At 46.3% G+C, this 14253-nt stretch overlaps 1 protein-coding gene across 6 annotated transcripts in view; it reads left to right on the top strand.

The window, feature by feature from the left end:
* ZNF185 (zinc finger protein 185 with LIM domain) overlaps positions 1-14253 on the top strand; it is a 108784-nt gene that overhangs the window by 66682 nt on the left and 27849 nt on the right. For all 6 annotated transcript variants that reach the window (XM_034782508.1, XM_034782510.1, XM_034782511.1 and 3 more), the window contains one exon: positions 1528-1638. In XM_034782508.1, the coding sequence (XP_034638399.1) occupies positions 1528-1638 (111 nt within the window). The remainder of the gene's footprint in view (positions 1-1527; positions 1639-14253) is intronic.

Below are 14253 nucleotides of genomic sequence, written 5' to 3'. Positions count from 1 at the left end.
TCCTGATCACATTGTAGCTCCCTTGCTGGACAATAGCTGTTGATGGGCTCGTTGACACCCCACCCAGGCATTGGTTACTTTCCTTGCTGTTGCCTCTGGGGAGCTAATATCTGGTTGATTCCCCAACTTACAGCATGCTTTAGTGACCTCCATACAACACAATTCTCATAATTTCATATGCACTAATGATACACATATTTGGATAGAGAAATGACTTTCAGAAGATCATAATCTTTCCCCTGATACCTTACAAAGCATGCTTTATATGTGAGATCACAATTATATGAAAATGAAGAATATGGGGATTACAATATGCTCCCCCTAGCTATAGACTGTCACGGGGGGAAGGAATGTTTTCAAACTAAAAAGTCAAAACATTTCCTTTCCAAGATGTAAAAACAAAATTTTTGCAACTGTCTGTGGTTGGAGAAGGGACAGGGTCAGGAGCAGTCTCTCAGAACTACCAGACAGCTGGTAGCAACACTGGGCAGATTGAATTGGCTGCCATAAGCGCCGACTCCGTGGGCGCTCCAGGGCTGGAGCAGCCATGGAGAAAAATTAGCAGGTGCTCAGCACCCACCGGCAGCCAGCTCCCCTCCTCCCCCTCCCGCCCACCGGCGGTCCCCGCCGATCAACTCCTCCCCCTCCCTTCCAGCGCCTTCTACACGCTGCGTGTAGGAGGTGCTGGGAGGGAAGAGGAGGAGTGGGGACGGAGTGAACTTGGGAGAGAAGAGGTGGGGTGGGCGTGGAGTGGGGGTGGGAAGAAGTGGGGTGGGATGGGGTCTTGGGGAAAGGGGTGGAGTGGGGGAGGGGCATGGGGCTGACGGGGGTTGAGCACTCCCTGGGAAAATTAGAAGCCGGTGCCTGGATGGCTTATTCCATTAGGAACCTATGTACCTGCCTTGGGGTCACCTGGTCAGACCACTTCTTGTGGATTGTCTGGGCCCTTAGGACTCATAGGGAATTACCTTGGATGACCCATCAGGCTCAGAACACTCATGACACGAAATATGCATTTTTCACCCAAAAAATTTCACCCAGCTCTACCCATTTACATCAGTATGGTGCAGTGAATATTAGTGAGTAGCCAACGTTTGGCCCAGAGATGTAACTCAGTGTTATCCAGGCCTTCAAGGACACTGCCTAGATGCTGTGTTCAGTATGTGTATTTCTCTGTGGGACTTGTGTCAATGGAGAGAATTATAGCAATGCTAGCAGGAAGGAACCTACGTCTGGCAGAAGTACATGCTCCAATGGCTAATATTTTCCCTCTGTGACTGTCTCAGACAATAGGCCTTTAGCTAAGATTTTCAAAGCCAGCTAGGGGATTTAAACACATCATACCCATGCATTTCAGTTGGAATTGTGCATTCAAATCTCCAAGGCGGCTTTGAAAAGCTCAAGCCTAGCATAATATTTCTCCAGCTTTCAGCCTGATGGTTCCTATCTTTGGAATGGATTTCCACATAATCCAATATATTAATTTTTCACATGTTCTTAAGAAAACCTCTTTATTTTCTTCCCTAGGCTTTCTCCCTTGAAGGGCAATACTGATGCTGAGAATGAGAACATATCTACTACCCGATCCAAGCCTCTTACCACTAGAAATCACACTGAGCCTGACATGAACACGGCACAGTAAGGAGCCAGGGAATTCATGCCCTGTTTTACACTGAACTTTCTTCACACACACGAGGCTAATGAAATCCTTTCCCTGGCTGATGCTGTCTGTGGGATACTCACTCCATTGCTTGACACTGTTAACTACATTTTCTATGAGAGTGGGGGCAAAAACATCCGTCACGCACATTAATTAGACCTGAGGTACCCAAACATTGCCCAGAGAAGGGCTGCACTGACATCTTGCCAGAAGCCCCAGGGTCACGCCTACTGTGCATAAAATGGATCTGGATGCGGAGGCCTGCAACTTAACTATGGAGGTGGGACCTGCTTATGGAGACATGGCCCAATATGCAAGGAATGCTGGGACTTGTATTCTCTGGGCCGTGCATCCAAATTAAAGATCATGGGAACCACAGGACTCTCATTTTAGAAGTTCGTAGTCTTGGCCACCCTGAGTTAGGGATTGATTCCCTTTCCTCATCTCCCAGCTTCCAGTTATGAAGGGACACATTTCAGCCTCAGTTATACCTCTGCAACTCCATTGGCTTCAGTGGCACTGATTGGGCATAATTGGGGGTGGAATTTGCTCCAAAGCTTATAAACAACCTAAGAATATATTTGCCAATGTAAGTACTTAGTTTTTAAGAGAGAGCTGGACAAATTTGTGAGTGAGGTTGTATGATGGGGTTGCTTGTGATGGTGGGATCCCTTTTGGTTCATGTCCAGTGTTTCTAAAATCTTAGGCTTCAGGGCTTCAGATGGTTACCTTCAGGGGTCAGGAAGGGATTTTCCCCCCAATGTATTCTGGGTATTTTTTGGTTTCCTTCAGAGCAGGCCATAGCTGGAGATGGGACACTGGATGAAGTGGGCCAATGCTCTGAGGTGGCACTAATAATTCTCTCTCAGGTGCTTGGCTAGCTGGTTTTGCTCACATGTTCATAGTCTAACAGATCACTGCATGTGGGGTTGGGAAGAAATTTCCCCCAAGGCAGATTGGCAGTGACGTTGGGGGTTTTTCACTTTCCTCTGCAGTGTGTGGATGAAGGTCACATGCCAGGACTATTTGGCTATATCTCACATAATCATTTCCCTGCCGTTGCAGAGGCATCAGGCACTGGTGCATCTTGGTGCCTCCTATTCTCTGCCTGTGGCACACAGTAGTTTACTCTTATGTGGGCTGTTATACTTTGGTTTAATTTTGATTGTTGGGTGGTGCTGGTGGCCTGTGACAGGAGCTCAGACTAGATGATCTGGTGGTCCTTTCTGGCCTTAAACTCTGTGACTCTATGATTGTGACTCAATTTATGGGCAGAAATCTTGACTTGTATTTCTATTTTCCATAGAAATGTGGACTGTTGACAAACTGAGATTTAGAGCTCATTTTGGCTCCAGGCTTCTCATGTGTTTTTCCAGCATGAAAGTGTTTTCTGAATGCTAGTTACTTCAGGCTATAGTTCCACAAAGCAAACTCATGAATCCCTTTCCTACAAGTCATGCTTCTCTTCTTTCTCAGGTCCATGTCATTTTCCAGAGACAACACCATCACTAGCACAGATGCTAACAGTGGGGGCTTACCATATATGGAGAGTTTAGAACCTGCCTTCCAAAGGCAAGTGGGATAGTGGGATTGGTTATATCAAAGAGGAGCCTGAGGACAAGAGAAATTTGGTGCCAGATGTTTTGGGAAAGAGGAAACTGAAAACAGATTTGAGGGTGTTAGTTCCTGGTTCTGGTTGGGGGTTGTCCTGTTGTCTCCAGTGTGAGAGCAGACACATACACACTTTTGTACCTGTAGGCAGTAATAACTAATGGAATTAGGGTGCAAGGTATCTGAGAATGCACTGGACATTCCCAAAATGTAGATCCTTGCCCTTCATTGCAAGGAGATGCAGAATGAGCCAAGAGGGATTTTTCAGGTTTCTAAGGGACCCACTCGTGTTTGAGCTATACCCATTCACAGGCTGTTGGGTAAGAGAGAAACCTGCCCCTCTGTGATGGGGTTCGCTCAATGCAGGTGGTGCCTCCTACTGATCATCCTGGGGATTAGCTCTGCCAGGCATTGCACGATCCTCTGGCGATGTTTTCACTCAGCCTGTCTCACACTGTGACTCCTCTCACTCCAGGAACTGCAGCCTCTTCTTTGTGACTCAGCCCTCTGTCTGGGTCACTATGTGGTTTCCTCTTCTCGGGGTTACCCAAAGTTCTTCCCACAAACGGTCTCAGGCAGTTTTCTCCAGCACTATTCTGATGGTGTCACTTCCCCAGTGACTAGCAGGGGAACATGGGCCCGCCCACTACTCCAGGTTCCAGTCCAGGGACCCTTAACCTGCAACTGTTGTCTGCTTTCCCTCAGCCCTGGCTGCTCCTTCCCTGGATTCCTTCCTACAGGTTCTGGTTCCCCTAGTGCTCTGGGTGTACCAGCTCAAAATGTAGGCTACTCTCGAATGCCCCAATACCTCTCCCTTTTCCCAGGGAGTGACTGCAGATGACTTCCCTGCTGCCATCTTCTGTTGCCAGCTTCCTGGCTTTATAAACCTGGCCAGCTCCTCCCCCAGCTGGACTTCATCAGAAAACTAGGCCTTAGCACTCCCTGGCTTGTGGGCTAACAGGCCTAATTTACCCCCTCAGGGACACCCCATCACACCCTCCCTCCCCAGTCCCACCCAATGAAATGAGAGAGGAAGATAAAAACACACAAGACACATGTGAAACACAAGTAACCACTCTGTCACCTGCTCTGCCCTACCTTTTAAATGCCCCTGTTGAAACAATCATTGACTAGCCCGGCTTTGCCCTTTTTTCTCAGTGCACAGAACTGAGCTCTAAAATGATTCAGGTACCAAGTGCTGTAGCTGTTGCTGGGCAGATCTGTCCCAGGTTATGAGGAGAGAAGCAGCACCAGAGAGACCAGATATGAGAGTCCTAGAGCCATAGAATAAAGGTAACAAGCTTTGCAAAGTGAGAAGTCAGGATTGCTAACCATGGACTTGTCTACACATATAGAGAGAGTTTGGTCAATGATCAAAAAGCATTTAAAGAAAATCAATTTTGTGTGTTCACACTGTCATACGCTGTCCGCATAGCGCATCCACACTTGGGGCATCGACAGTGAGAGCAATCCATTGTGAGTAGCTATCCTACAGTTCAGCTCTCCACCTTCTGCCAGTAGGTGTTATGGGAAGGCAGAGGGGATTGCAGTGCACCGTGGATCCAAGCTCACTGTCCCACAATGCATTGCTTTCCTTTTCAGCATTCAGTATGTTTCCGTCTTCAGCTCGCGGCATTTTTCAATGTCCCATGTTTTCTATTTGACACCAACATGGATTTCGCTCTGCTCTCAAATGCTCTGCCAGCTATCACTAGCACCTTGCGAATGGCAGTGGAGTTAATGTTGAAGCTCCAGAATCAACGGGAATCACAGTTGCCTGACGTGCTGTTCGACTTGGATATGGCCAACATTAGGTTGCTTTGGGCATTCACAGAACAGCTGAATACAGTGGAAAGTCACTTTTGGGCTTGGGAAACTAGCTCTGAGTGGTGGGATCGCATTGTTATACAGGTCTGGGATGACGAACAGTGACTGCAGAACTTTCGGATGAGGAAAGCCACCTTCCTGGAACTGTGTGCTGAGCTTGCCCCAGCCCTGCAGTGCAGGGACACCCAAATGAGAGCTGCCCTCACGGTGGAGAAGTTCATGGCGATCACAGTGTGGAAGCTGACGACTCCAGACTTCTACCGGTCAGTTGCGAATCAGTTTGGAGTGGGGAAGTCGATCATTGGGGTTGCATTAATGCAAGTGTGCAGGGCCATTAATTGCATTTTGCTGCAAAACACCGTGACTCTTGGCAACGTGCTTGAAATAGTGGAGGGCTTTGCAGAAACAGGTTTCCCTAACTGTGGAGGGGTGATAGATGGCATGCATATTCCAATTATGGCACCGGACCACCTTGTGATGGAGTACATAAATAGGAAGGGATACTTCTCCATGGTGTTGCAGGTGCTTGTGAATCATCGTGGCCGTTTCACTGACATCAACGCGGGGTGGTCCAGAAAGGTGCATGACGCACGTATCTTCAGGAACATCAGCCTCTACAGAAAGCTGCAAGCAAGGGCTTTCTTTCCAGCCCAGAAGATCACCATTGGGGATGTTGAAATGCCCATAGTGATCCTGGGAGACCTGGTGTATCCCTTAATGCCATGGCTATCACAGGAAACCTAGATAGCAGTAAGGAGTGGTTCAACAATAGGCCGAGTACGTGCAGGATGACCGTGGAATGTGCGTTTGGCAAATTAAAGGTGCATTGGTGATGCCTTTATGGCAGGTTAGACCTCAATGAGGAAAATATTTCCATGGTCATAGCCACGTGTTGCACGTTGCATAATATTTGTGAAGGTAAGGATGAAAAGTTTGCTCAGGGGTAGACTGCTGAGGCAGACCACCTGGCTGCTGATTTTTGAGCAGCCAGACACCGGGGCTATTAGAGGGGCACAACATGGGGCAATTCGATTCAGGGAGGTTTTGCAGCAACACTTCGAAAATGAGAACGAGTAATATTTGTTGCTATGCTTGGGACTGCAGTGCTTAATGAAGTTGAGTTTTACTAGGCTAGGAAGCACTTGTGATTGTTCAGGCCAAGGATTCAATGTAAACAAAAGATTACAGAGCTTGTGTATTTGTTGATGCCTTTTGCTAACATAACTTTCATGGAAACAAATAAAGAGTGGTTATCTGTCAAATAACTTTTCTTTTAAAACAAAAAAAAAAAGCCCAACAGCACACATATATTGACACATGCACATTCTTGGTGGGGGGGGAGTAGGATGAGGTACCAGGGTAGGGCTGACTTTCAGAGCTGAGCATAAGTCCAGCTATCATTTGTGAAGGTGTCTGTGTGGTGTGGAGGGCATGGGAAAGCAAGAAGTCCCAGAAATCTGAAAGGAATGTGCATGTGGTGTTTGGGGAGGGCATGGGAAAGAGTTCTGAATGTGCTGAAGGGGCGGCAGGCACGCATGTGCTCAGTCTGCAGCATGAGGGACTGCAGCATGTTGGTTTGCTGCTCCAAAACTTTTATCATCCTCTCTGTTGCATCCCTATTTTACGCCTCATTTTCTTTTCTTTCCTGTCTGTCGCTTTCCCAACACTGCCTGTGTTCACTCTTCTCTGCAGCACCTCCCTGAACATATCTTCCTTGTCCATCTTGGGTGCTTTCTTAACCAGCTGAGATGCTCAGCCAGTGTGTGTGGAGTGCCTTTCAAGGACAGATCTGGAGAAGCACAAGGAACAATACCCAGAAGCATGATTTTTAAGTATATGTACAGGATTGAAACAGTTCAGTAAAATACACCACTACTAATATACCAATGACTTTCTCGCTGACCCTAGACAAGCAGACGTGCCAGCAAATATCCCAAGCATGGTGCATTTACCCTGGGGCATTGGAGAAAAGCACTATTATAGGGTCTCAGAGCACTTGATGGGGGAAATATTCTAAGGTTTCCCTCCCTTTTCCACAGGCGGGGGTCATCGTAGCAGACATCTCACTGCTGAGATTACCCAGGGAAGCAAGGGTGCATCTACTATATGCTTGTGGCTTGCATGGCCCCTACGCTGCTCACCTGTGTGCTGCTTTGGTCCCTCCTCAAGTGATTGCAGAATGCTGCTGGAAAATGTCCCTCAATGGGGGAAGGAACAAAGCAGCTCTGCCAAGGAACCTTTGGCAGAGGGTTGTCAGGTACCTCCAGGAACATTTCCTAGAGTTCTCTCTTGAGGATTCCCATGAAATCTTGGTGTGCATCAACACCCTGTTCTGCCGTGCTGCCTAGATGCACTGGGAGATGTCCAGCACACAGAAACCTAGCCAGCCTTGCACATTTATCTGGCCTCAACCCATCTCTGCACTACACAAAGCAAAACCATTTACCAGGGGTTCCCTCTCCTGCTTCTTGCTTGCCGGAGAGCAATTGCTGAGACTGGCTAGACACCTCCAAAGTGAAGAATAGCTCCTGACTGGACACAGCACTAGGCGACCCCGCCATGGGCTCCACATCGTCTTCTGCCTCCACCTCTTCATCCATGACTTCCTCCTCTGAGTTATGTCCATCTTTTGCCAGCTCCAGACCTACCAAAGTATCCACTGGGCTCTTGGGGGTGGAGGTGGGGTCGCCACTGAGGATAGTGTCCAACTCTTTATAAAAACGGCAGGTCTGGAGTGCAGCACCGGAGAAAAGGTTTGCCTCCTTTGCTTTCTGATACACCAGAAAGTTCCTGCTTAGGTTTCCTTTCATGTTTTATTTTGTTTTTAGTTATTTAGTAATGTTTTTGGTGCTAGGCACCTGTGGCAATGCCGGGCTTTATGCACTGCCCGTCAGTAGGGTCTCTATCCCAAATAGTGACACCCCCTCCCCCCACCCACCCACGTGTGCTGCTTTTTGGGTCTTGGCACATTAAAGAGAGGTGCTGTATCTGCTGTTCGTCAAGAAAACCAGGCAGGTTTCCAGAGATCTGCACCTCATGGAGTAGACAGTGAGACCAGCCTGGGCCCCAAGGCCTGCAACTGAACATCCTGTTACCCACACACACAGTCCCCTATGGAGGCTGCAGTGGTCACTGACAGACCCCTGGACTTAGACCCTTCTCCTTGGAGAAAAAGAGGCTGGTCTTTCTGTCTGGGTTTCCCCAAAAGAGGTCCCATACAGAGACTGCAGCCATTTGAGGCCAAAGAAGGGTTCTTCTTCTTCTTCTTCTTCCGCAAAGAAGGACTCAGAACATCACTGGGACTCCTCTGATACTCAGGGCAGAGCTGGGCTGTCAACCTGTGTCTCCACCAGTTGAACTTCCATCTTTTCAATGGTCTGGGACTCATGCTGAACAAAGGAAAATCCACATTAAACCTGACACAGACAATCAAGTTCATTGGGGCCCTACTCGATTCCATTAATTAGATGGCTTTTCTCCCACAAGACAGATTTCAGACCATTTGCCCAGTTGTGCGTATCTCTCAATTCTCACCCTACCACCATAGTCCAAAGATGTTTAATACTAATAGTCCACATGGCCTCATATACTTAAGTGACCTTTCATGCCATGCTACACCTGAGCATCCTTCAAGGGTGTTGACCAGACACCCCCTACCCAAGTTGGTCCAGGTTCTTCCTGTGGTCCTATGTTCCCTAGATTGGTGGATGGATCAGAACGCATATGTGGAGGTGTACTGTTTTCTTGCCCCCTAACAACCGGACCATCATTACATGTGCCTCTCTGATAGGGTGGGCTGCACATCTAGGGGACTTGCAAACCAAAGCATTATGGACAGAATGAGAAGCAGCTCTTCAAGTCAATGTCTTTGAACTTGGAGCAGTTCACAAGGTTTGCTGTGCTTTTCTCTCTCACATCAAGGGCTTGTTGGTCCTAATACTGACCGACAATACAATCGCAACATACTGTGTAAACAGACAAGGAGGGTCACAGTCCAATCAGCTTTGCCAAGAAGTGCTGAGACTCTGGAATTTTTGCATCAAGGAAGACAATACTCCCATTGCCACTCACTTACCTGGCTCCCAGAACCAGTTGTCCAACCATCTTAGCAGGAGATTGTCCCAGAATCCTGAGTGGTTCTTCAAGAACAGTGTGCTGAGGACCATCTTTCAAACGTGGGGTATTCCAGCAGTCAACCTATTCACAACAAAAGACAACAAATAATTAAATCTGCTTGTGAGTGACTACCAGTCCAGGTTCACTAATGAATGCCTTTCTCTTATGATGGGGATCAGGTCTCATCCCTGGTCCATTCATCCCACTGGTTATTCTCAAACTGAAGCAAGATCACCCCAAAATAATTCTCATCATGACAGTGTGGTCGAGACAGTGCTGGTTCTCAAAGCTTCACAGTCATTGATTCAACTCCCTTGTGCTTTGAAATGTACTAATGAAAAGTGCTAGATAAGAGTTTTATGTTTTGTTTCTGTATCTGTATCTTGGAAGTACCTGTTTCTCACCAACCATTTAGCATCAGGCAAGTACAGAACATCTAGCTAGGACTAATGTATCTTCTCTCATGGCAGCAAGCCAGCAAACCATAACCCCAGTGGGAGTCTATTGTGTTGATGAATATTCACATTATGGATTTTGGTGTATAAAGTAAAGATGTCTCTACAGCTCTTTCCTCCTGTTGTGAAAATAGCAATTCTCTTTGTTGGCTAATACACTTAATCTGTGACACTCTCTGGTAATGTGCTACTAGTGGTGGAAGTAAAACCCATGATACAGAGACTAACTAGGAAATAAGAGCTATCATCCCTCTCCCTTCTCCCCCATATACCACAATCATAGACTTTCAGTGTAGAAACTTAGCCAGCATGTTAGGAATTTATTTTCTAAAATGTCAAAATAAATTCACATTTTTGCTGCAGAATCCACCTTTTCCCAGATTTTCCACATTGATATGTGGTATCAAGATTCCTTTACCAAAGAGGAACAAAAGACTTGGCAATCTGGAGCTGACCAGTGGCCCACCTAGTCCAGTATTCTATCTTTGATAGCAGCCACTACTACCAGATGCATCAGAAGGAAAGGTTCACGAAAGCCTGAAGTAGACATTTATAGAATAACTTGTCCACAGGGAAAGCTACTTTCAAACTCAGCACAGTATACTATTAAAATGGTGTTGTCAGATGTTTGGTAGCATGCGTGTGTTCTCTCTGCTTGCTGTACTGGCTCTCTACAGATAGCCCATACAGAGGCTCTGATCGAACTGCCTAATAAAACCACAAGACTTGGTTTAGTAGCGAAGGCACTAGGCCAGTTTATTGCCAACGAAGCACAGTGCTAGTGCCCCGACACAATGGTTACAGGTACACTAACACATGTATGCCTGTGACATTGGACCAGCTCAGTCAGTGGCAGGACTTTCCACTGCCGCATAGGCCAGAGGAAGGGTTAAAGTGAGGTATCCCAACATTTATAGACTGAGACAAACAATCTGGGATAAACAACTTACGTATCACCTTACATGTTTCATGACATGTTTGTTACCTCCCCTTGTACATTCCTCTGGATGTTTCAGACAAAACATCCCTATTCACCACCTGTCTTTGTACCTTTACTCCTGATGTTTCACACAAAATATCACTATTCCTCACTTTTGTCAAACCATCTTATTGTTTGCTAGGTTGGGGTGTTCTTGTGCTGGCCTGCTGGAATGTGTTTACATATTCAATGTGTTTTAGCAATACTGGTGTCAAGTTCATGTACCGGACACTGATTTGCAGGTAAGCATCTACTTTTGACAGGGCTTGACTGTTGCTCATAGTATAACTGTTGCTGACTTTGGTTCAGGCCTCAAGCCTTGCACCAGGCCCATGCTTCAGCCTCTCTCTTTCTACTACAAATGGTACTCAAATAATGACAGGAATCCCCCAATTGTCTGTACGAGTGTATGTGTGAGATGTCCCCTAGAGTAATCCCAGCAGAGACAAACCCACAGTCCCTTTGCAGCAGGCCCAGAAATGCAGTGAGTGTTCTCCTGAGATCATTATCCACACAAGCTCAGCTTATGCTCCTTCAGTAAATGCAGAGGCTGCAAGTGAATGTAGAGGCAAACTCAACCAGTATGACACTGGCTAGCTGTAGATGTCCTGACTGAGCAACAACAGTCACAGATAAAGTAATTACCCTGACATTTGGGATGGGGAGACCGAACAGGTAATTCACATTAATTAGGACATATCATTTTCTTGTTGCTTCCAGCTTCCAATCTCCAGCTGTTCAGTCTAGAAACAGCTTGTTCACACAGTCCCTACATTCATATTTTTTTGAGATATGCATATTTTTCTCTGTTTTCCACACCACTGTGAAGGACACCAGCTTCTTGCTCCACAAGGACCCCACGCTTTTCTAATGCAGAAGTTTCACAAGGGAATTTGTTTCTTCACACTCTAATTCTGCTGGCTAATCCCAGGGACACATTGCAGGCCAAAATAACCTTCCTTCTTTGGCAGGTCTAGCTCCCCATTTAGAGACAGCAGCATTACTATTGAGGACCAACAAAGACACCTTCCTTTACCTTAGCTTCACTTAACCTTGGAAATTTTCCACGGAGGTTCTTGAAAGCTGCTTGTGTTTTGTCAATGGCCTTGACAAAGTCCTTCATCAGACCCACCTTGATGTGTAAGGGTGGTAACAAAATCTTCCTTGATTCAACAAGTGGTGGATGCTGAACACTTTTCCTCCCAGGCTCCAATGACTGTCGGAGTGGCCAATCTTTCTTGACGTAGTGGGAATCTCTTGCACGACTATCCCATTCGCAGAGAAAACAGCAGTACTTTGTGTATCCAGTCTGCAGACCAAGCAAGACAGCAACAACCTTCAAATCGCCACAGATGTTGGTCATAGTTTATGCACCTCAAAAGTTGTTTCATGTTATCATAGGTTTCTTTCATATGGACTGCATGACCAACTGGAATTGATGGCAAAACATTGCCATTATGCAGTAAAACAGCTTTAAGACTCGTCTTCGATGAATCAATGAACAGTCTCCACTCATCTGGATCGTGAACGATGTTGAGGGCTGCCATCACACCATCGATGTTGTTGCAGGCTACAAGATCACCTTCCATGAAGAAGAATGGGACAAGATCCTTTTGACGGTCACGGAACATGGAAACCCTAACATCATCTGCCAGGGATTCCACTGCTGTAGTCTGAAGCCCAACAGCTCTGCCTTACTCTTGGGTAGTTCCAAATCCCTGACAAGGTCATTCAGTTCACCTTGTGTTATGAGGTGTGGTTCAGAGGAGGAGGATGGGAGAAAATGTGGGTCCTGTGACATTGATGGTTCAGGACCAGAAGTTTCATCCTCTTCCTCTTCCTCATCTGACTCAAGTGAGAATGATTCTGGTGCATCAGGAACCGGCAGTCCTTCTCCGTGGGGTACTGGGCGTATAGCTGATGGAATGTTTGGATAATGCACAGTCCACTTTTTCTTCTTTGACACACCTTTCCCAACTGGAGGCACCATGCAGAAGTAACAATTGCTGGTATGATCTGTTGGCTCTCTCCAAATCGTTGGCACTGCAAAAGCCATAGATTTCCTTTTCCTGTTCAACCACTGGCGAAGATTTATTGCACAAGTGTTGCAGCATATGTGTGGGGTCCACCTGTTGTCCTGATCTCCAATTTTGCAGCCAAAATAAAGGTGATAGGCTTTCTTAACTATAGTGGTTATACTGCGCTTTTGTGATGCAAAAGCCACTTCACCACAAACATAGCAGAAGTTATCTGCACTGTTCACACAAGTACGAGGCATCTCTGCTCGCTTTGGCTAAACAGAAATGTGTCCCTTTGCAAAATCAAACACTGACAAATAAGAGAGCACGACACTGTATGATTTCTAGAGCTGATATAGGGCAATTTGTTCAGCAGAGTGATGTAAGCTTCATTATGATTGCATCATCCATGACTTCTAGGAATAACATGATGCAATTCATATCATGTATGACGCAATACCAGCTTCAGATTGCATCATTCATGGTTTTGCCTAAAAAGCAAGTACTGTCCAAACCCAGTCATAGATTTATTCATAGATCCAGTCAAAGATGTATTTTAGTCATTTAGGTTTAAATTGAGATCCCTTCCCTTTATAACTCACTTATCCTTCGCCATTCCCAAGTCAAGGGTCGTATATACTGACCCAATAGCATATCTTGAAAACTAGAGCCAATCAACAATTTTAAGCATCATTTTCATTCTCAGTGACCCAGAATTAGTAAAGTTTGACTACATTTATTTCAGAAGCATTTTGGCTGTAGAGCAGTGTTATATGATAAAGAGGTGTCTGCTATACAGAGTAGCCCGGATCCAGGAACAGCTTTTAGTACCGCAGAAGCATCAGAGGGGTGTGCTGGATCTAGCCCACAGCCATCTGTTCGGGGGGCATCTAGGGGTAGATAAAACCCTCGATCGAATTCTACAGAGGTTTTTTGGCCTGGAATTTATAGACTCATAGACTCATAGACCTTAAGGTCAGAAGGGACCAGTAGGATCATTTAGTCTGACCTCCCGCATGATGCAGGCCACAAAAGCTGACCCACCCCGTTTCCCTTGACTCAGCTGTTGAAGTCCCCAAATCCTGTGATTTAAGAACTTCAAGTCGCAGAGAATCCTCCAGCTAGCGACCTCTGCCCCATGCTGCGGAGGAAGGCGAAAAACCTCCAGGGCCTCTGCCAATCTACCCTGGAGGAAAATTCCTTCCCGACCCCAAATATGGCGATCAGTAGAACCCCGAGCATGTAGGCAAGATTCTCCAGCCAGACCCTCATTGACCATTGATACTATTTACCCGCGATGGCACGCTGTTGATTGATTGACTAAAATCACGTTATCCCATCAAACCATTCCCTCCATAAACTTATCAAGCTTAATCTTAAAGCCAGAGAGGTCTTTCGCCCCCACTGTTTCCCTCGGAAGGCTGTTCCAAAATTTCACCCCTCTGATGGTTAGAAACCTTCGTCTAATTTCAAGTCTAACTTCCCCACCGCCAGTTTATATCCATTCGTTCTTGTGTCCACATTAGTACAGAGCTGAAATAATTCCTCTCCCTCCCTGGTATTTATCCCTCTGATATATTTAAAGAG

The sequence above is a fragment of the Trachemys scripta genome, chromosome 9 (genome assembly GCF_013100865.1).
Source record: "Trachemys scripta elegans isolate TJP31775 chromosome 9, CAS_Tse_1.0, whole genome shotgun sequence".
Lineage (NCBI taxonomy): Eukaryota > Metazoa > Chordata > Testudines > Emydidae > Trachemys > Trachemys scripta.
The sequence above is the reverse complement of the archived record's forward strand: the minus strand, read 5'-3'. Positions and strand labels throughout refer to the sequence as shown.